We start from the raw sequence: 22580 nt of genomic DNA, 5'->3' as shown, positions 1-22580 counted from the left end.
ATTTCCTCTGGGTACTGCAGGGACAAGTGACTCCGGCCCCAGGTGCCGGATGAGATGACAGATGGCCTGTGGAAGCATCCGGAGCGGCAACGAGGCCGGGGGCCGGGTCCTCGCAGGGAGGGAGGCCTTGGGGAGGCAGCCGTCCTCGCCCGGTCACCAGCCTAACTCGCTGGGGCGGGAGGAGTTGGGCCCAAAGTCACGCCGAGGGCAGGAGGCTGGGGCTGCAGTCAGCCTGTCCGCCCCCAGCAGAGGCTGTCTCCGACGGCGGCCCAGGGCTGCGCAGTGTCAGGTTATATTTAGCCTGGTGGCGGCGACAGGAAGATGCCGTGGGGAGCTGCTCCTGGCCGGGGGCCACCGTGTCGCCAACATCCCTCTCTTGGGCAGTGGGGGCCCAGGGAAGGCCAGGCACACTGCAGGCCCAGGGGACAGAGCGGGGGAGCCTGAGAGGCCAGCCAGTGAATGAGTGTGTGCGTGCGTGCGTGTGTCAGTGTGTGAGGGAGAGAGGCGGGTAGCCAATCCCCTGACTCCAGGAGCTGAGTGAAACAGACCACCCCCCCCACCACCGCCACCACCACCACCACCAGGGAAACTCGCTGCAGAGGCCGGGCGTGGGGAGCACGGTCCAGACCTCAGCTCACATGCAAGGAGCATCTCCAAACAGATGCTCCACTAAGCCCGCCGGCCTAACACCTTCCCAGGGATCTTCAGGGCCTGATGCAGGGCCTCGGGAGGCCTCTACCTGGCATCCAGACCCCGCCCAAACCCACTGCGTGTGGCCTGTCTGTGCTACTATTCCCCAGGGCGGCTGTGATGGCCTCACGAGGAGAGCTCTTTCTAGAAAAGCCCTGGGGACGTGTCTGTAAACTGGGAGTCACAGCCCTGCCCTGTGCCGCAGCAAGGCCCAGGAAGGTGAAACCAGGCCATGTTTATCCGGGAAAGCTTCACTTTACAGGCGCATCCCATGCCCCTCCTCCCTGAAGCCTCTGCACTTAACCTCCCTCCTCCGGCTTCCTGGAGCCTGGCCCTCCTCAGCCCTTCAGAATCCCCTGTCCCCAACCGGGTTGCACCCTCAGCTGCACTCCCAGCTGGGCCTCCCATCCCCAGACACCGACACTGGCCGAGTCCCCGGCCGGCTGGCCTCAGAGCCCCCTCCAGTGGACCCCAGCTTCACAGACCCTCCCACTCCTCACAGCCACACCTTGCCTCCCTCTCTCTAGGTGCCCAGAGGACGCCCTCTACCAGAGCTTTCTTGACAGCTCCATCTGGTCCACAGGGATGTTTCTCACTGAAAGCTCATCTAAAATGATTGAGTTCAGCTCAGTCCCTCAGTCGTGTCCGACTCTTTGTGACCCCATGGACTGCAGCTCGCCAGGCTTCCCTGTCCATCACCAACTCCTGGAGCTTACTCAAACTCATGTCCATCGCGTCTGTGATGCCATCCAACCATTTCATCCTCTGTCATCCCCTTCTCCTCCAGCTTTCAGTCTTTCCCAGCATCAGGGTCTTTTCCAATGAGTCAGTTCTTCCCATCAGGTGGCCAAAGTTTTGGAGTTTCAGCTTCAGCATCAGTCCTTCCAATGAATTTTCAGGACTGATTTCCTTTAGGATAGACTAGTTGGATCTCCTTGCAGTCCAAGGGACTCTCAAGAGTCTTCTCCAACACCACAGTTCAAAAGCATCAGTTCTTCGACGCTCAGCTTTCTTTATGGTCCAACTCGCACATCCATACATGACTACTGGAAAAACCACAGCTTTGACTAGACGGACCTTTGTTAGCAAAGTAATGTCTCCGCTTTTTAATATGCTGTCTAGGTTTGTCTAAAACTATTGGGCTGGCCAAAAAGTTCATTCTTTTCCATCTGGCCAACTCAATACATCTCTAATGTAGGAGGTAACTGTACCCTGGCTTCTTGGGGAGCGGAGCTTTCTCCCTCTGCCAGAGCCACAGCCCTGAAGCCAGGGCTGGACCAGCTACAAGGGAAGTACTGGGTAAGCGGATGTCCAGTCGATCCTGGGCTCAGGGCAGGGACCCACACTGACAGCAGGTGGGGACAGGGCTGTCTCCCTCACCCTTTCAGCTCCCTTTCAGATCCAGGGGCACTGACTGTCCTTTCCAACAGGATCTGCTCGTTTCAAACCCACCCTGAGTCTGGACAGCAGTCAGAATCCCCTAGGAATCATTTTCCCCCCTAGGGATTCTGATAGGAAGAACTGACTCATTGGAAAAGACCCTGATGCTGGGAAAGATTGAAGGCAGGAGGAGAAGGGGACGACAGACGATGAGATGCTTGGATGGCATCACTGACTCGATGGACATGAGTTCGAGCAAACTCCAGGAGATGACTAAAAGACAGGGAAGCCTGGCATGCTGCAGTCCATGGGGTCACAAAGAGCTGGACACAACTGAGTGACTGAACAACAACAGGGATTTAGGTGGCATCTTCTGCTGAAGTGCAGGGCTTCCCTGGTGGCTCAAAGGATAAAGAATCTGCATAAAATGCGAGAGACCTGGGTTCAAGTAACACTTTAAACAGTTTCTGCTGAAGTGCTGTTCTATTCAGTCTGGTCAACAGTGAGCACAGAACACAGAGGCTGACAGCCCAGAAATCTGGGCACGGGGGTCGGGGTATCTCTGAGCCTCAGACCCCCACCAGCCCAGCGGGCCACAGGAAGCAAGAGCACACAGAACCAAGGCCCACTAGGACAGCTGGGGTTTCTGCCCCTATCCAGGGCTCAGCAAGCTTCTAGAACAGCTCTCCCACCTAGGCTTCTGACATACCCTAGAGGGCCTGTCCCAAAGGTCACCCAGTCAGGGAAGGGCTGGCTTCTCAGTCATTAAATGGAGACTTGCACCCCTTCCCTGACTCGCTCACCTCCCAGGACTGCAACAGACAAATACATGTGCATGTGAAAGCGTGCTGAAAAGGCAGCTGGAACATCCCCACATCGACACATATGGCAATGACCCAGACATAAACAGAGAGAAGCAGCGTTATTCAGATAGGATCATCTCCCTAGAGGACCAATAAAATCAACAGATAAGCAATTAGAACTAATAAGAGAGCTCATCCAGGGAGGCTGCCAAATACAAGATCAGCCCATGGAACACACAGCATTTCTCTCCACCAGCATAAAGCTATCAGAACATGTGTGTGCTAAGGTGCTTCAGTCGTGTCCCTATAGACTAGAGCCTGCAAAGCTCCTCTTGCCATGGGATTCTCCAGGCAAGAATACTGGAGTGGGTTGCCGTGTCCTCCACCAGGGGAATCTTCCCGATCCAGGCATCAGACCTGCGTCTCTTATGTCTCCTGCATTGGCAGGCAGGTTCTTTACCACTAGCGCCACCTGGGAAGCCCGTTAGAATAAGTAGTCAAAGATAAGATCTCTTTTATAATAGCAACAAAATCTGAAGTGTCTAGGAAGTGACCAAGAACACACAAGATCTCTACAGGGAAGGAAAAAAAAAAAGCTTTAAACTAATATAGGATGTAGAAATAATCTGATAAATGGAGTCACTCCGGACTCTCAGAAGGGACAGATATTCTAAAGATGTCAAGTCTCCCCCAAATTAACCTATAAAACCAATCTAATTCCAATCAAGATTCTAGTGGCATTTTTCTTCCCAGGAACTTGATAAACTTTCTCTAGAGTTTGTAAAGGAGAAGATAGGTCCTCAAATATGTGTGTCAACCTTTCAAAAGAACAAGGAGGGGACTTCCCTGGTGGTCCAGTGGCAAAGCATCCGCCTGCCAATGCAGGGGACATGAGTTCAACCCCTGGTCTGGGAAGATTCTACATGCTGCGGAGCAACTAAGCCTGTGTGCTACAACGACTGTGCCCTGCACCAAGAGAAGCCACTGCAATGAGAAGCTTGTGCTCCTCAACTAGAGAAAGCCAACACACAGCAACAAAGACCCCGTGCAGCCAAAACTAAATAAATAACATTTTCTAAGAAAGAAGAACAAGGAGGGAAGATTTGCCTTTCCAGATACCAAGACATACTAACTGCCATACTTTTAATGGGGTTTTGATGCATGAACAAACAAATACTTGAAACAAAACAAGAGAGCTCAAAGACAGACCCATAGATATATGGGGAATTAACTAGTGATAACAGTGGCCCCACAAATCAACAGAAAAGAATAGCCTGTTTACTGATGTGTTGGGAAAATTGGCTCAGCACACGGAAAAAAAATACAACTTGATCCCTATTTGACACCACAGACAGAGGTAGGCTCAGGATGGATTAAAGACTCAACTGAGTCTTTAAGTGAAGAAAAGAAGATGTAGATCTTTGCAGCCTCAGGACGGTGAAGGGTTTGTTAAACAAAACTTCAAAAGCATAAAGAAAGCTAAAAAGATCTGTGAATTTGCTTGTATCAAACTTAAGTATCTTTGTGGGATAAAGCTGACAGATGACTGAATGAGAGCAGATATTTGCAATATCTTGAGTCAACGGGGATTAACATCCAGAATACACATTGAATATTTAACTGTATGCATTTGTATTTCCAGAATCCATAAGCAACTCTTACAAATCAACAAGAACAAAAGAGAGCAGTTTCATGGAAACATGAGCCCAGGATATGAGCAGGCAATTCACGGGAAAGAAAGCAGAACGGTCACTTACAAGATGCTCGGGATTCAGGACTCACATGAAATCAAAGAAATGCAAATTAAAGCGGTAAGATATCACTTTCACCTATTACCCTTACAGAAATTAGCGAGGTGGCTAATGCCAAGTGTATCAGAGATGCAGGGGAATTCTATGCTGTTTAGGAGGGTGGTGTTAGCTGCAGCCCTGCTCACACACAGCCTGACAGTGCTGGGTTGAATTAAGTGTCCGCATATCCTGTGATCCAGCAACGCCACTCACTCCTGGGGATAAATCCCAAAGATGTCCTCACATGAGTCCAAAAGGGGCCACGCGTGAGGACTTGGGGACAGGTAAAAGGAGGGGGGAGCACACCAGAGAACACGGAGCCCTAGACTCAGTGTCAAGCAGCAAGCTGGCTGGACTCAGAGGCGGACTCCCGGGCAGCAAAAGTGAACACCGGAATACGATACACAGCACATATCATTTACATAAATTAAACCTATACGCAGCCAGACAAAACACACATTCTGCACGAACATATGCAAGCAACTCATTCACAGGAAGTAGATTTGAATGGCTGCCTAAGGGAGCGGTAACGGGACCGGGACTGAGAAAAGCGGAAAAGAGGAAACCGCCACGAGAAGAGAGAGAAGGACTTCCCTGGCGGTCCAGCGGTTACGAATCCACCTCCCAATGCAGGGGGACACAGGTTTGATCCCTGGTCAGGAATCTGCATTTTTTTCTATTAACCCAAATTTCCAGGGGCTCTGGGCCTATTGTGGCCCCAAATGGCCGTCTGGAAGTGAGGTGGGAGTGGACTCTGGTCAGAAGCAGGGGATGGAGGGGTGCAGTCAGTGAGGGCTTCCTGAAGGTGGCAGCTGGGGATGTGGGTGGTGTCTCAGCGCTAGGAAGAGAGAAGAGTCTGAGAGATAGATCCTGGAGCAGGGAGGCCCTGGGAGGGGGCAGGTACAGGGACAGGTGGATGGGGCTCAGGGAGGACAGGGCAGCCGAGGCTGGGTGCCTGGCAGGGTCAGGGTGGGCAGGAGGAGGCGGCCATGGGGCACAAGGGGGTCTGTGCACAGGGTGTGGTGAGGCGCATACTGGGGGCAAACCAACAGCCTTCACATCAGAAGGGGCCACAGAGGTTAAGCTTGGGGGTCCTGATTCTCCTAGGCCAAGACTGGGGAGGGGACTCAGTGCCAGGGCCTGGATGGCCCAGAGGGGGCGGTGGGGTTCTGTGCAGGGCAGGACTCAAGTGGAAAGAAGAAAATGGCTGGAGTTCCCACTCAGGCCCCTGCCAGCTGCTTGATTCCCCTTAGCCTTTCTGAGTGAGTCTGGCACCTGGGGAGGACCCCGCTAAGGACCACCTGCCCGCAGCCTGTGTCCCAGCTTGCAAACGGCAAGTGCAGTCACAACGGCGAGGGCGCCGCAACACTGCCCCCTGCCCCAGCTCAGCTCCCCAACCCAGGCCTCCTGGGTCCATCTCTGGGGAGATTGAGAATCCCCAGATGCCATCCCTGTTCCCCCACAATGACCCCCCCCCTCCCGCATGGCAGGACTGGGGGACTCGCTGCTCTCGGTGGCCACCTCAGGCCACGTCTCCCTAGCCCACCTTCCTCTGGCTCTGATAGCCGCCCCATGCTCTTAAAAGATCCCTCCCAGCCTCAGCATTCTGTTACTCTAAGGCTCTTCACAGAGGGAGCCACCGCAGCCCAGAGATGGGAAGTGATTTGTCCAAGGTCACACAGCTCGCCTACAGCTCAGCCAGAGTCATCCGATCAGTCATTTGTTCAGCAAGCAGGAACTCAGCTCCCCCTGTGCAGCAGACACACAGTCACAACGGAGCACAAAAGAGGCCACGTCTGCCCTCCCGGAGCTTACAGTCTAGAGTCGGGGAGTCGGATGCGGCAGCCTTACCGAGAACTGTGAGCCGGGGAGATGGGGGTTAAGGAGAAGATGACACCGCCTGGCCCTCAAGGTGCTTCTAGTTCAGTACCCACATGACCAAATTCAGAGAGGAGCCTGATTGAGGCCAACCACGGGTCACAGCGTGGAGCTCTTTATGGGCCCTGGGCTAGGGACAGGAAGGGGCTTTAGAGGGACAGTGAAAGTGAAGTCGCTCAGTCATGTCCGACCCTTTGCAATCCGTGGACTGTAGTCCACCAAGCTCCTCTGTCCATGGGATTCTCCAAGCAAGAATACTGGAGTGGGTTGCCATTTCCTTCTCCAAGGGATCTTCCCGACCCAGGGATCAAACCCAGGTCTCCAACATTGCAGGCAGACGCTTTAACCTCTGCACCACCAAGAAAGCCCTTAAATACAAGAATACAGTCTCAGGAGGACAGTGGTTCACCCCAAGCCTCCCCCATACTCATCACTCATGCCAGGTATCCCTCTGCGTCCCCTCTTCTGGCCCTGACCCCATGGGCACCTCCCCCCACATCAGGGGGAAAGTGTCAGTGAAAGTCTTTCACACTGAAGGTAAGCCGTGTCCACAGTCCTCCCCGCTTACAGGGAAGGGGTGACGCGAGAGAACGTCTTTATAAAGAGAAAGGCTTGCTCTCCACCCAGGCGAGCGGATCTCAGAGGGAGGCCTTCCAAGCCCCCTCGGGAGGATGTTTAACTGTGAAAGGACTGTCTCAGGCTCTTTGAAGCCCTACCTCCCTGGAAGCCACCTCCAGGCAGAGAAGAGAAAGAGGCTCACCCTGTCTCACACCCCCCGGCTGGCCCTCCTGCTGCCCACGGCTCCCCCTCCCCAGAGCCCAAGGCCACCGTCAAACTCTGCTCCCATCCCAGACCGCGCTCTGCACAAATATTTACATAGCTCCTCTCGGGGGCTCCAGCAGACACAACACGGAGGAGCCGCCCTCCCAACACTCTCCAGACCCCAGAAGAGGCCAGGAGTGGCCCACATCCTCGGTGGAGGCAGGCCCGCCTGGCCCCCAGGGTGGGGTTGGGACACGAAGCACCCCCACGCAGGCCAGGGCACCCTGCTCCGGCTCCGGAATGATCCCTATCTGGAGCTATGGAGAGAAAGTGCTGCTGGGCTCTGATGCAGCCAACCCCGCCCCGTGCCCAGCTCCCAGCCACCACCGTGCAAGGGCCTCACCTGCCCAACTCCAGCCTGACCCAGGCCCTGATCAGAACGCCCAAGGTGGAGGGGGGCCCCCAATGGCTTCCCCAGCCCCCCAAGAAGAGGGCTGTCTGTCTAAGCTCACTCCTCTTGGGTTCAGCCTGGTCTGCTCCATCTCAAGGACATAGAACACACACCTGGGCACCAGCCTCCATCTGACCTGCCTGCCAGACTCAGCCTAACGAGGGCTCCCTCACCAACTACCCTGAGTAAGGGGGTCTGGGGACCTGAGGATCACAGCTTGGAGAGGACGGGGTGGCAGGGAGCGGGTGTCTGAGCTCGGGGCCATGATGGAGAAGGAGGTGTGTCACAGTGAGGAGTCGGCCAGCCTTCAGGGACCAGGGAGGAGATAGTGAAATAGCCCGGGATACGGCTTCCCAGGTGGCTCAGGGATAAAGAATCCACCTGCAGTGCAAGAGACATGGGTTCGATCCCTGGATCAGGAAGATCCCCTGGAGGAGGGCTTGGCAACCCACTCCAGTGTTCTTGCCTAGGAGAATCCCATGGACAGAGGAGCCTGTCAGGCTACAGTCCACGGGGTCGCAGCAGTTGGACATGACGTAGCGACTAAACCACCACCACGTGGCCGGTCACAGGAGGCCCAAAAGAAGTGTCACTGGAGCTAGGAATGCCTGCACAAGTACCTGAGGAGCTGAAGTGTGAGTCTGGGGACCACAGACCAGTAGGCATGGGGCCACCTCTGGGGTTCTGGCTCGCCACAGGCTCTGGGGACCCTGGGGAGCATGCTGGCCTTCTGATCCCCACCCCTCCCCCAGCCCACAGCTCAGCTGTTGCAGTGGGGGCCCTCTGACCCTGTTACCATGACAACCAGCCTGCAGCTGGAGTGAAGAAGCCGACAGACTCTTCTCTAGAGACACCCCCATCCCCACCCACGCACAGGCTCCCGGGGACACGGGGACACGGAGACCAGGCCAGGACGGACAGAGAACTTGGAGCGCCGAGAGGCGGAGGCCACCAGGGCAGAGGGACACAGGCAAGGAGGGAGGCTCCGGGGTGCCGAAGGGAGGAGAGAAAGAGAAACAGCTGCGGGGAGAAGGAGATGAAGACCACGGGGACAGGGCCGGCAGGCGGCAGAGACGGAGAGGCAGAAACAAAGAGCTCAGGGGACAGAGGAGGGGCTGTGCTGGAAGGGGCCGCCGCCCTCCAGGGTGGCCTGGAAAGCAGGTATGCCCCAGCATCGCTCCCTGCCCAGGTAGCACCCCGAGCCCGGGGCGTGGATGCCGGCCACCTGCCTGCCCCACGCTGCTGAGCCCTGCCCCAGTTCCACCTCAATCCCCAGCCTGCCGTGAAGGGGCATGGACACAGAGCCAGAACACCCCCGGCACCCCGTGTTGCTCCCCCACCCTAGTCAGGCCTCCCCACCTCCTAGCAGTCCCAGCAGCTAAATAATGGGGCTGTCTGGCTCAGGGCCTTGATGCTACACAGAGCTGGGCTCGAGGCACCGACACAGCACAGCTGTCCACAGGGGCGCCTGCCAGCAGGAGGCCCTGCCCCCCTTTCCAGCTACCCACCCCACTTCCCAGCCACCCACCTCCCTGGGGCTGGAGCCCAGGGACCCACTCTGCCCTGGACGGCCTGGGCAGAGACCCTGAGAAAGGCCTGAACAGAAACGAGAGGCAGCACTGGCCTCTCCTCCTCTGCCCATGCACCAGGCTGTGAGCTCACGAACAACACACACACGCGGCCCAGCTCAGGCACAGAGACCTGCCCAAGGGGCTGAGCAAAGGGACAGGGAGGGGCGGCAGAGGCGACCTGTCTGCACCCTGGGCCCCAAGTGCCAGGACAGGCAGGGCCCCACGTGACCGGAGGGCCCAGGCCAGACTGTTGGCCACCAGGAGACACCTGATCCCCATGGAAACTAATGAGAGCAGAGAAGGGGGCAGGCAGGCAGGGAGCGCTGGCATAGAACCTTCTGGGTCACAGCCCCAGTTGGAATAGGGAAATAACTGAGGTGGGGAACTAACTTGAACTTGGGTGGGAGGCCTGTTCCAGGCCCACTGTCTCCTTTGACTCTCGGGTAACTTGACCTCTGCTTCTACAGTTTTTCCATCTGTAACTTGAGTGGGCTGGATTAAGTGATCCGCAAGGTCACCCAGATTCCATGATAGCACCTCAGCAGAAGGGGTCCCAGGGCCATCCTCTCCCAATGGAGCCAGCCTGGGGCAGGAGGGACGGAGGGCCAGCTCCTCACACACTACGGCGAAGACAGAGGCACTCGGGGTGCCACTGAGGGGCCCAGCAGGCAAGCAGTCCCAGAAGTAGAAACAGGCCCGAGGCAATAACCAACTTGGTCCATATCGCAGAATTTCTGGTGTGAGTCCTGAACCCAGGACTTAGATATTCACATTCTTTACATGACACTAGTGGCTTGCACACTTTCCAAATAAAAGAGTGCATGCCATAACAGGCAGTATATATCGATACCCCTGTAACTAGTGTGTGTCCTTTTCAACATACGACAGCAGAGCAGAGTGGACAGGGCTCTGACGGGCCAGACAGGTTCCACTCCCAGCTCTGCATGCTCTAGGCAAGTTTCTTGGTGGTGGTGGTGTAGTCGCTCAGTCATGTCCCATTCTTCTGACCCCATGGACTGGAGCCCGCCAGGCTCCTCTGTCCATGGGATTCTCCAGGCAAGAAAACTGGAATGGATTGCCATTTGCTTCTCCAGGGTCTCTTCCCCATCCAGTACTCAAACTTGGGTCTCCTGCATTGCAATCAGATTCTTTGTTTAAGGGAAGTCTCCTAATTTCCCTAAACTTCAGTTTCCTTATCCCACAAAGTGGAGAAAAACTAGCATCTACTTCCCAGCCTTGTGAAGATTCCACAAGAGAGGGCAAGTGAAACAGTCAGCCCAGGGCCGGGTGCATAGAGAGCATCGACATTAGCTAGTACTAGATCACCAGGCAGATGGATATAAAAGCAGATCTGCTCACCTGCTCTGATTAAGGTTCTGGGGAGATTTGAGTGAAGAGTCGGAAGGAAGGCCCTACCTTCAGAGTTTGCATCTAATCTTCCCAGCTCTTGCCTCCCAGCCAGCATGCCCATTGTGCTGTGAGCAAACCCTCTTCCACGGGTCCCCATGACCATATGCCACTCTGATTCTGTCCAGGGATCTCACAGCTAGGCACGCTTGTGAAAGCAAGACCATCTGGGGATCTAAGCCTGTGCAGGGCAGTCTTAGTGAACCCTGAGCAAAGGCCAGGGGCTACTGACTGCCCCCGGGGGCGGGGCGACAGAGAGTGCTGTCCACAGCGGGTAAGCAGGCTGTGGGTAGGAACCTCTGGTCTGGTACCTTGCCCCATCTCCAGACCTTGCTTCATCCGGCTCCCAGGGGTTCAGTGAGCGCTGGTCACATACATACAGGGCAGCAGCACTGTGGGCCGCCCAGTGGCACCATCTGGAGCCCCTCCCCAGCCCCCTGCTACCTGCAGTCCCCCAAAGCCTTGCTGCACTGGCCTCCCTGAACAGGGCTGCACCCGGCCAGGGCAGGAGCGGGTGTGGGAGCAGTCCGGCCCAGGGCTCTGTTTATCCGCTCTCCGGAAACCCAGAGCAGCTGGGCGGGGAGGCGGTGGCTGAGCAGAGACACCTGGCGCAGGAAGGGGTGCAGGGCGGGGCGCTCAAAAGATGAGACAAAGGGAACTGAGGTTGTGGGTAGAGGCACACACCTCCCGCCCAGGTGAAGCGGGGAAGAGAGGGGGGACAGGAAAGGGGCGGCTGAGAGCCAACCAGAGTCCTGCAGCCCTTCCCTGCCTCTCCTCGAGGACAACGCCCAGACCAGTCACCTGGCAGGGACTAGGGTGGCTGGAAGCCTGTGGCCGGAGGTCAGCATCCACCCACCAGCCTGGACTTTCATTACCTCCGTCCGGGCATGCATATTGCCATCCCAGGGCCGCGCTGTCAAACTCCAACCCACCCAGCTCAACGCGCCCACATCTGCCCAGGGAGGAAGGAACCAGAGGCGCCAGACCACAGCCAAGCAGCACCCTGGCCACCCCATAAAACAACCCCAACATAGTGCTTGAGGCCAAGAGATCCAGACCGCCCTGCAGCCGGCGCCTCCCACCTGGCGCACCGCACAGGACCCGGCTGGGGTCACGCCCACCCCCAGGCCCCGGGCTGGGGTCATCGGCCGGGACTCCGGCCAATCTCTGGCCGCCCCTCACCCGCGGCCCCGCCCCCACGGCCTTCCAGCCCCGCCCCCGCCGTGGCCCCGCCCCGCCGCGCGGCCCCGCCCCGCCCCAGGCCGCACCTACCATCTTTCCGGTAGAAGGCGATCTCCACTTTGCGCTCCTCGGCGCCCAGCAGGGCCTGCGCTATCTGCGCGGCGGCCCGGCGCTGCGTGCGCGGCCCGTGCAGGAAGTCGCAGGTGCACGGCCGCTGCATCACCTCGGCCCGCGAGTAGCCGCACAGCTCGCAGAAGCCGTCGTTGCAGTAGATGACAGCGCAGTTCTCCACCCGAGCGTTGGCGATGATGAACTTGCGGCCTGGGAGGGGGGCGGGGATAAGCGGGCACGTGAGCAGGGACCCCTGCCCCCCGGGGTCCCCAGCCCTTGCCCGCGTTCTCTTGCCACACACAGTTGCCCGCCCCGAGACTCCCCGCCCCAGGAAGCACAGCGGGGCCTGGGGTCCCCAACAGGGGACGAACGCAGCTGTGCCCCGACACAGGTGCCTCGGCCGGCCCCGTCCCGGCTGCGCGCCCCCTTCCCCCAGCCGCCTGGCCCGCGGGCTGGCTGCGTGGCTTCCCCGGGCAGACTGCCAGCAGCCCGCCGCCCCCTCCGCGCGCCCGGGGCCGAGGCCAGTCTGGGCGGGTGTCGGCAACGCGTGTCAGCAGCCGCGGCGGAGGGATAAACACTGAGCCTGGAGACGGAGCCTGGGAAGGGCCAGAGATGGCGGCCAGCCTTCCCTTTTGCACTGGTTCTGGCTTCTCTTCCTGACCCCGGCTCTCTAGACTTGGGGGGGTGGCACTCCCTAGGCACTCCCTATCCCAGGGATCCCTAGGAAATCACTTCTCCGAGTATCAGCGGCCCCTGCCAGGTCAGCACTTCCCGGGACTTCTGCACCCACTCCAAGGGCAGTCAGGGACTGGGGAGTGGGCGCACCGAAAAAGATGACGAAGAGGAGGGAGGTAGTACCACGTGAGCACCTCAGATCCCTTCTCTCATTTAATACTCTTGACAACCCCATCATTATCCTCGTCTTGTAGGTGAAGAAACAGAGACTCCAAAGAAGTTCATGCCCTCATCTTGCAGCCTGTAAAAGCTAGGGCCAGCTTTTGAACCTAGCTCTGGCAGAAGGTGAAGAATCAGCGGAGGGTCATGGGCAGAGGCCCAAGGTCACATGGAGCAAGGAAAGGGACCTGCAGCTCCAAACCCTGAAAACACCCAGAGCCCAGGTTCAGCCAGCATGTAAGCAGACAGACCCGGGAAAGGGGCTTTCCCACCAGGGATGCGAGGCTTTCCTCACTTTGGTCCCATCAAGGTGACTGCCCCAGTGGACCCGTTGCCGCTAGACTGGGCTCATTTCCTCCACACCTGCCCCAAGAGCCAGGCTGGTGGGTGAGCAGCAGGCAGGCAGCGGCCCCAGCTTGTGCCAGGAAAGATGCTCTGAGGATAAGAGCTTTTTATAAACACAGAAGTTTCCGGCCAGTTTAGCCTTTAATGCTGGGGCTTTCAGTAGCAGTGGGAACCCTGCCCCCTCCCTTGCCAGTGGGCACAGCCCTCAGGCTGCAGCCCTGGGCGATCCCATGGGCAAGGCTCCGCTGCTGCATCAAGAGCTGGCCTCGGCCTGCCTTCCTCCCCTCCCTTGCCCTCAGACCTCCAGGAAGTTACTTTTTGAAGTCGGGTCATCTTTAGGTCAGTTCCCCAGGCCCCCCCAAAAAAAAATTCCCAGGCAGTCCTCAACCCTAGAAGGCAGGGCGCCCTCTCACAGGAAATGACCCCTGAGCCTCCATCTCCACCTGAGCCCAAGGCAGTCCTGGGTACCAGCCCCACATGCACCAGCTTGGGAGACGGAAAACCACCTGGCCCCCACTCCCAGGCCTGGAGAGAAGAGCCAGTTTCTTCGAAGGCAATCCCTACCCGCCCCCCCCCGCCCCACTTCACTGAGCTCCTAGAACCATTGAGACAGAAAGGCCCCGAAAGGCCCCTTTGGCAGACCCCCCTACTTCCCAGATGTGGAAGAGAATCGCTCAAGGTCACATAGCAGTCAGTGGCAGAGGTAGGACTGGAAGGCAGGCCCCCAGCTCCCAGCCCAGCTGCTTCCCAAGCACCCCGAGCCTGTGGGAAGGGAAGACCTGGCCTCAGGGCCCTCCACCACGGCAGTCTCCTCCCCCTAAGGATCATCTTGTTCCTCTGCTTCAGACAATGCTGCCCATCGAACTGACCCCTCCCTTCCCCCACCTCGGTTACAAGCACACGTCGTCCTGTGCTCACAGGGTCATAGGCAAGGAATGTCACCCGCTCCCAGGGCCCTTGGCAGTCACACCCACCATGGCACATGCAGCCTTGGGGACAGACACACACATGCCAGGAGGGTGCAAACACCCACACGCAGAACGTTCACCTAGCCTGGGACACTTCTGAAAACCTCTCCTATCAGCCGGTATTAGGGCTGCTGTAGTCCCCACCAAGGGGCTCAGGACAGAAAAAAACAGCAACACAGGGTCATTGCAACACAGAGCCTACTTAGACCTGCAAAAACCTAGCCTGGGCCCTGGCTCCCTGTCACATCCAAGGCCCAGAGCTCACAGCCTGTCAGACACCTCCCCATTGCCCATGCAGGGTCGAACTCATGGGTCACACACACACACACACACACACACACACACACACACACACACACACACACTCCCAAGACCACATAAGGCGCTGACCCTATATGCTTGGCTTCCAATCTCCAGAAACCATCAGGACCTGCACAAGCACAGTGGTCTTAGAGTCCCACAGTTCCGGCCAGGTACATTCTCGTGTTCTCAGTCCACACAGCCCCATTCACACCCAGGCCCCCGGAGTTAGATACCTGCACACTCCCATCCTATCTCCCTTCCCTGCACACTCAGGGTGTCACACTCACACACTCCCCCCATCGATGGATCGCAGTCTAACCTGAGCCTCCTGCTGCGCGCCCCAACCCCAGGCCCCTTGGCCCCAAGCCCACGGCCCCCCAGCACCAAGCCCGGCCCCTGCGACCCCCGGTCAGGGCCTTGGGGTCACCAGCCACCACAGACTCACTTGCCGGCTGCACACGGCCCGGGCACGCCCCCCCCATTGACTCTCCGGAAATCTCGGCCCGCCCCCAGAGCCCCCTCCCCGCCGGCCCCCTCCCCCACTCACTCTGGCCCTCAAACTTGCGGATGATGGTGTCCAGAAAGGTGTTCTGCGGCGCGACGTGGCCCCTCCGCACCGGCATCCTGAGCCCATGGGCGGGCCGGGCGGGCCCCCACCCACCCCGGCCCGGCCCGGCCCAACACAGGCTTCGAGTGGCCCGGCCCGGCCGTGGTCCCCGCACCCCGCGGCCAGGCAGAGCACGGGCGCGGCCCGGACTGGGTTGCGGGCGCGGGGTCCCTCCGCTCGGAGCCGGCTCTGGACCGCGGGCCCGGCCTGAGCTCCGGCCGCCCGCACACCTGTCTGCCGGCCCCAGCCGGAGCCGCGGGCCCCGCTCTGCCGCGTCCCCGCGCTGCGCTCCGCCCGCCCGAGCGCGCCGGGCTCCCAGCTCCCGCCCGCCGCGCCGACAGCCGCTCCGGCGCCCGCGGCTCGGGCTGCGCCTGCGGCTCGGCCCGGCCGCGGAAGGGTTAACGCGGCGCGCGCCCCTCGGGCTCCGGCCCCCGCCTCCCGGCCCCCTCCCGCCCGCCGCGCGCCCGCAGCGCCGCCCTCTCCCCCCACACACCCCGCGCGCCCGCCCTTCCCATTGGCTGAACTGGGCCGAGGGCTCCCCCCCACCCCAGCCCCTCGCTCAGCCCCGGAGCCCCCGGGACTCGCGCGCCCCAAGAGGGGGAAGGGACCCTTAGGCAGGGGAACCCTGAGGACAGGTGCGAGGGCCGGCCTTGAGGGCGCCAGGGAGGAGACGGGGGCGGGGAGGGGGTTTCCGCCCGCGCCCTGCTCTCTCCTGGAGGGACTGAGGGACCTGACCTCTCCTCTAAGGGAGAGGACCGGCCCGGACGCCCGGGTCCCCCACCTCGCCGAGCACCGGCTCCTATACACATGGCGTGAGCCCAACGCCCGTGTCGGCGACACGGGCGAGGCCTGGACCCTGGGGGGACGAGGCCAGGGTCAAAGGAGACCCGAGAAACGTGAAGGGCCAGACAACCTGGAGAACTCCCGGCCACCGAGATCTGAGATAAGGGTGAATGAGATTGGGGGGGCACGCACCCAGGGTGTGGATGCTCCCCAACACACACACACAGGCCTTTCTGGGGGTGATTTCAGGCTCTCCTGCCCAAAGAGGGGCATGGTGACAGCGGTTTCGGCCTCCTCGCTGCGGAATCAAAGAGAGGCCCCCGAACGCGAGGTTCCAGCCTTGGGGATCCCCTTGTGCGAAGGGCCCGCCCTCCCGCTGCAGCGCGGGGCCGGCGGTGCAGGCCCAATCGGCAGGCTCGGGGCCCTGCGGCGCGGCGGCGGCCCAGCCCCTCGGAAAACCCTGGCCGAGCCGCAGGCCCCTCCCCGCGGCCAGCTGGCTCCCTCCAGTTGCAGCTCCCTTATTTAGGCAAGGAGGCCCGGGGATGCTCAAGGGCAAGGCAGGGTGGCCGCCGCCGCCTGCCCACCGCCCGCCTGGGTCTGCCTGAGGGTCTCCGGGGCGCAATGTCCCCGGCCGGAGCGGCCAGGCAGGGCCTCAGAACGGCCGGGGCCGGCAGGCGAGTGTTGACAGCTGGGCTGGCCGGCGGGGAGGAGTCGGCGAGGGAGCCGCCGCCGTCCGCGGGTCCCCTCCCCTGCAGCCCGGATCACAGACCGGGCGAGACGGATGGGGCCATGTGGGGGGCCCCTGAGGCCTTGCAGCTGCCTCTGTCCTTGGAGCAAGGGGGTGGGTCTTGTCACCGGGGAGAACCATCATGGCATGTGGGGGGAGGGGAGGAACAAAGGGCAGAGGAAGAAGCGGAGGCTGGAAAGAGACAGGCCCAGGGGAACAAGGTCTTGCGGAGGCCACCCTACCTAGGCTTTCACCTTCCACCCGGGAGCAGAAAGAGGCAAACCCTGGGGGCCGGATGGGGCCACTGGCCAGCAGATGACACCCCTTTTTAATTTGCTGGTGGGTGGGCAGTGACTCAGGGAGGCAGCCAGTGGGAGAGAAGGAGGTGGCTCCACCAGCTGATGCTAAAAAAGACCAGAGACTCTTGTCCGTACAGTCATCCCCTCGGCCCTCACCACCTCCGGCAGCTTCCTCACTCGCCCTTCAAGGTGCCCAAGGCCCTCGGCGGCACAGGCGCCCTGTCTTCGGTGAGCCGGCACAAGGCACATCCACCCCTCAGGGTGCTGGGAGGAACCCAGTCGATGACCGACTACCCCCTAGATGCTGCTTTGCCAGCCCTAAGTCTAGGGTGATCCACCTCCAACTGGGGTGTCTTCCCCTCCAGGTCAAGGGACTGAGAGAGTGAGAACTGGCCTGCAGTGAGACTGGGCATAGGGAAAGAAGTGGAAGGGGCATCTCCTCTGACCTGGACAGCTGTCCACCCTGAGGCTCCCATGTTCCCAGGAGGATGAAGGAATCAGAGAGACCAGTGATCCTCCCAACAGAGAGGACACCAGGCACAAGGTAGCCCTCGTCCTGTGCTTAGAGGCAGGCAGGCAAGGAGAGAGTTGTGGCCTCAGGCTAAGGAGAGGCCAGTCTCTGTCTGTCTCTGTCTCTGTCTCTCTCTCTCTCACACACACACACACCTCACTCAGAAGTCACAGCCAAATGCAGGTTACTGACTTCCTGGAGGTTGAGGAGGAGAGAACCTGAAGGCAGCCTGGTGGAACCATCCCCGCAGCCCAGGACAGAGACCAGGAACAGACTGTGAGATATGGAAGAGCTCACGGCATAGACATCCTTCCTGCGGCCACAGGTGCCAGGCCCCCAGGAGGTCAGGGGCAGCAGAGGAGGCGATAGAGAAGCCGCCCTCACCCACCCACCCACCCACCTCCCCACCTCCACCTTTCCGCAGAGAGAGAAAAGTGCTCAGCCTTAATACCCAAGCCACCAGAATCCGCCCCACCCCCACCCACTGGGGCTCACAAAGCCATTTTCAGGGATGAGTTCTAGGAAGTGTCCTCCCCCGCCCGGCCTGAGACCACGAAGCGGGAGAGGAAACAGGCTGCACACAGACAGTGAACCACAGAGGCCCTTCCCAGCTCCTAGAAAGAGACAGCGCAGGAAGAAAAGTCTTTGGACAACATCCTGCCCACCTCACTCTCTACTTCTGCTCAGTCTGAGGGCACCTGTCCCTGGAGACAAAGAGGAACTGAAGCCTGCTCCATCTGGTGAACCCCTAAGGGACAGGCCAGGCGAGTTGCAGCCTGCATGGGGCCCAGGAGAGCCAGTGACAACCACCAGGACCAGGGAGCAGTTCCGGGCAGGTGGGCACAGGAGAGAGAACTCAGAGAAGGGGGCTCCTCAGAAACCCTAGGGAAGAAGCAGAATGCAGAGCCGGCCTTTGTGGTGCGGCTTACGGAGGGGGGGGGGGGGTGCGGGGGGCGGGGCAGGGGGAGGGGGCAGGCGTGGATAGCACTTGGGGCCTGGGTTTCTGTGTGACTGGGTCCTGAGAAGGAAGGTATTCTCAGAAATGAACAGGGGTTGGAGGAGAGGAAGATCAGAGAAACAGCACATTTTCCCTCCAGAAATGGGTGCTCAGGGCTTGCTGAGAGCAAGGGAGAGAGGGAGGGACCCACCACAAAGCCCTGGCCAGGAGCCAGAGCTCTGTCCCCTCCCGGCCATCTGCAGCTTCATGCACAACGATCTTGTCGCCCCCAGCCATAACCAAGGTCTTCTCCCACCCACTTGATAACCCTCCACGGCTGGGACTTTCCCCTGCCATGGTGCTATCCAGAGAAGCAAGGCACTGGAGACTAAGGTTCAGGACACCTGACTTTCCATTCTGGTTCTGCTACTAGTCACGTCAACAGATGTGTGCTGGGGCCTCCTAGGTGCTGGGCCCTCTGCCAGGTGCTGTGAGGGACAGAAGGGACAAGCCAGGTTTCCTCCTCCAGGGATTCACAGTCTGCTGCAGCTTGAAGAGGCAGTGGGCACACAGAAACTGTGCAGTCTGCAGTAAGTGCCATGGGATTCCAGGGAGGTGGCGATCACCTCCAGCTGGAGGAGTCCGGCAGGGCCTGGTGAAGGGGCGAGATTCCAGAACAGGTCCTTGAAGACCGAGGAGGTGGGGCAGGTGGAAGGGACAACATGAATGAAGGCAGAGAGTGGAGAGTGAATTCAGGTCCAGGGACGAAATATTTCAGTGTGGTATCAGTGGAGCGGTAGGCTGGAACCGTGAGCAGAGAGCTGAGTATGGGTTTTATTGTGTGTCCAGAGGAACAGCGGTGGCACCTGAAATGTATTGTCCTTGAGTGTAGAAATCATGTCTGTTTTCATACATCTCCTAGCATATGATTGGCATCTAATACAGATCCACTTAATTAATGAAATGTGTATCATAGTTTGGAGAAACAGAGGCAGACATAGGGTGTTTCAATCATCCCAAACCTCAGTAACTTAAGTCAATGACAGCATTTATTTTGTTCATGGGTCTGCCATTTGGACCGGTTCCACCGGGACCACTTGTGTCTGCTCCACTCAACCCAGGACTGAAAGGCTCATTCACTCACATTTGGTGGTTGTTGCCGGCTGTCAGCTGGGATTTCAGGACTGGGGCCAGATTGCCTACATGAAGCCTTTCCTCGTGGCTGCCTGGCTTCCTCACAGCGTGGTGGCTGGGTTCCAAGGACAAGTGTCCCCAGAGAGGTCCAGGCAGCAGCTGCACCACCTTCAATGGCTTAACCTAGAAAGTCACACGACATAACTTCTGCCATAATGATGGCCCATCAGATTCAAAGAGAGGAACAAAGACCCCCTCTTCTCAATGGAGGAGCGCCACTAACATAAGACAAGCACATGCAATGGATCTGTTGGCATGAGTGCCTTGGAAAAGTTCTGCCTGCCACATGAAGCATGCAGCAGTCCAAGGAGAGATGTGGAACACTGGAACCAGGTCAGAGGTGATGGAAAGGGGCCTGCTGACTGTGTGACTATAGGAGGATCGCTAAATCTCACTTTCCTTACCTGTAAAATGAGAAGACCAAACAAGCTGATCTCTGAGATCCCTTCCAGCCCCAAGAGTGAGTGATTCTTTCCTTCTACACAACCACATTCCCTACCCACCAATCACTCTCCATTTGCCCTCCTTACCCATCTCCACCTCTGCTGCCACCTCCTGCCTTTGCTCTCTGATCTTAGGCATCCTTGAGACCATTGGTTACTCCACAGCTAGGACCTTGGCCCATTCTACATGTTTATTTCAGACTAAAAGTAAGCGGAGTGGGAGATATCTTAAGAGCAGGTGAGAAGATCCTTAAACCCATCCATCTCTCAGTCCACCTTGCTGTGTATTCCTCGCCGTGGGGTCTTTTAAAAACAGACAGATGTATGATATGGACCCCTACCTGCAAGGGGTTCATAATCTGACTGGGGAGGGAGAACCAATGAGCCTGAAATGAAAATGATCTGGTGTGATGCTCTTCTACTGACAACACGTGCGAGGGAGTCCAGAGGAGAGAGGGCTCTGAGGGCGCCGGGGGGACCAGGAGGGCTTCCTGGGAGAGCTGAGCTCCCCTGGATTGGAAGGGTTCTCTCAGGCACAGAGGAAGGGAGTGAACATCTTCATAAGGCAAGATCCCCATAGGCATCAGGTGTGAGTTTTCACACTGATCTACTTACTCCCAGATGAAAAAGAGGAGGGACCAAGTTAAGTTTATTCTGCCTGAGAACTTAACAGCCATATGTTTCTTTGATTAAAGAATGGGGCTTGGCCTCCTCAAACACAAGAAGGGACTTCAGTGAGGCTCTGAAGCTCAACAAGTAGCGGAAGCTCCAGAATTATTATATAGGAGGTGCTAATGAGGAGGGGGAATCCTGATTATGGGGAGAGGTGGATAGAACACGTGTCTGGAGGCTGGGTTTTCATATGTTCTTTTAAAGTAAGTGTTTACTAAGCACCTACTATTAATATGTACCTGAAACTGTTGTGGGATATAGTTGTGAGGGTAGTTGTTGTGAAACCATGCTATCAGAATTTGCAGAACGAGTGCACCGTTTTGACATATATTAGAGGTTTATTTTAGAGTGTCTTTGAGAGACTGAAAAATATTAAGGAGCAAACCGGCTTTGGTGCCACTCTGCCAGAGAAGCCAGCCTGGCAGGCGATCCCAAGCTCTCTTGGCTGCCCAGGAGCTCTGTCTCTGTCCAGGGTGCTGAAAGCCCTTCATGCCAGGCTCAGCAAGAAACCAGCAAGGGCAACTCAGGTGACCAAGACCGGGGCTCTCCTCCAGAAGGAAGGGAGTTAAACAGTCCCCCAAAGCCATGGAAATGTTTCCGGAACTGGTCAGTAGCTCCAGGAGGCAGCACATGATGAATCCAGAGCTGGCTTTGCCAATCAGTTCTTGGAAGCCTCATCTCATTTCCATATGACTAGAATGGCCCTTTCACTCTCACCCCTACACAAGTCATCAAGGAAAGGATACGAATCCTCCTTTGAGCTTTACCCCTGCAACTCTTTCCCCTGAAGGTTTCTGGTGCTTTATGAAATATTAGAGCCAGAAAGAAATAATGTTCATGTTTCGGATGAGAAAACAGATTCAGAGCAGTACAGACCCTTCCTCAAGGTTACGCTACAAGTGAGAAACAGAAGCAGGTCCTGTAGATCTCAGTCAAGGGATTTCCTCATGGTATATACCAGGTCGGGTATACAATCATACACCACATACAGCAAGGATCATACACCACATATAGCAAGAACTACAAGAAATTGGGGGGCTTCCCTGGTGACTCACTGGTAAAGAACCTGCCTGCCAATGCAGGAGACACAGGTTTGATCCCCGGTCCAGGAGGATGCCGCATGCCAAAAAGCAACTAAGCCCATTCACCACAACTATTGAGCCTGTGCTCTAGACCCTGGAAGCCCAACTACTAAAGCCCTTGCATCCTCAGGCCCATGCTGCATGTCAAGAGAAGCCACCATAATGAGAAGCCTGCGCCTGCATCTAGAGAGTAGTCCCCACACCCCACAACTAGAGAAAAGTCCAGGCAGCAAAGATGAGGCACAGCCAAAAATAAATGAATAAATGAAGTTATTTTTTAAAAAAAGAAATTGAGAATTTAAGGTGTGTGTGAGAGAGAGAGAGAGAACAAACAAGACCCAGAGAACTCCAGATACAGATGCGACTACGTCAGCTCTCCAAAACTATTCCCTGTTCATTCGGTTAAATTCATCAGGCAGAATTTACAGCCTCGGGACTTCCCTGGTGGTCCAGTGGCTAAGACTCTGAGCTCTCAATACAGGGGGTAGAGGTTCGATCCCTGGTCAGAGAATTAGATCCAACATGCTGCAACTAAGACCCGGTGCACTCAAATAAACAAAATAAATATTTTAGAAAAAAGAAGAAGAAGAAGAATTCACAGCCTACCCCAGCTAGGTGGTAGGGATGAGCTTTGGAATGCTAACCCATCACTAGCTCCATAGCCTGAAGGGTGTCCATCCCACCCCATGAATCATCAGGTGACATGAAGGACCAGAGAAAAGAACTCAGGTTCAACCAAGTCCCCCATTCCAACATCTCCCCAATCTACTCACAAACAATTATCCATTCC

The 22580-nt window shown here is 57.7% G+C and overlaps 1 protein-coding gene across 1 annotated transcript in view; it reads right to left on the bottom strand.

Annotated features, from left to right (window-relative positions):
* KCNH2 (potassium voltage-gated channel subfamily H member 2) overlaps window positions 1-15529 on the bottom strand; it is a 36813-nt gene extending 21284 nt beyond the window's left edge. Inside the window, 2 exon segments of the mRNA XM_018046725.1 lie at window positions 12005-12235; window positions 15083-15529. Of these exon segments, the coding sequence (XP_017902214.1) occupies window positions 12005-12235; window positions 15083-15158 (307 nt within the window). The 5' untranslated portion in view covers window positions 15159-15529.

This window comes from Capra hircus, chromosome 4 (assembly GCF_001704415.2).
Source record: "Capra hircus breed San Clemente chromosome 4, ASM170441v1, whole genome shotgun sequence".
Taxonomy (NCBI): domain Eukaryota; kingdom Metazoa; phylum Chordata; class Mammalia; order Artiodactyla; family Bovidae; genus Capra; species Capra hircus.
This window is presented reverse-complemented; position numbering and strand designations above follow the sequence as displayed.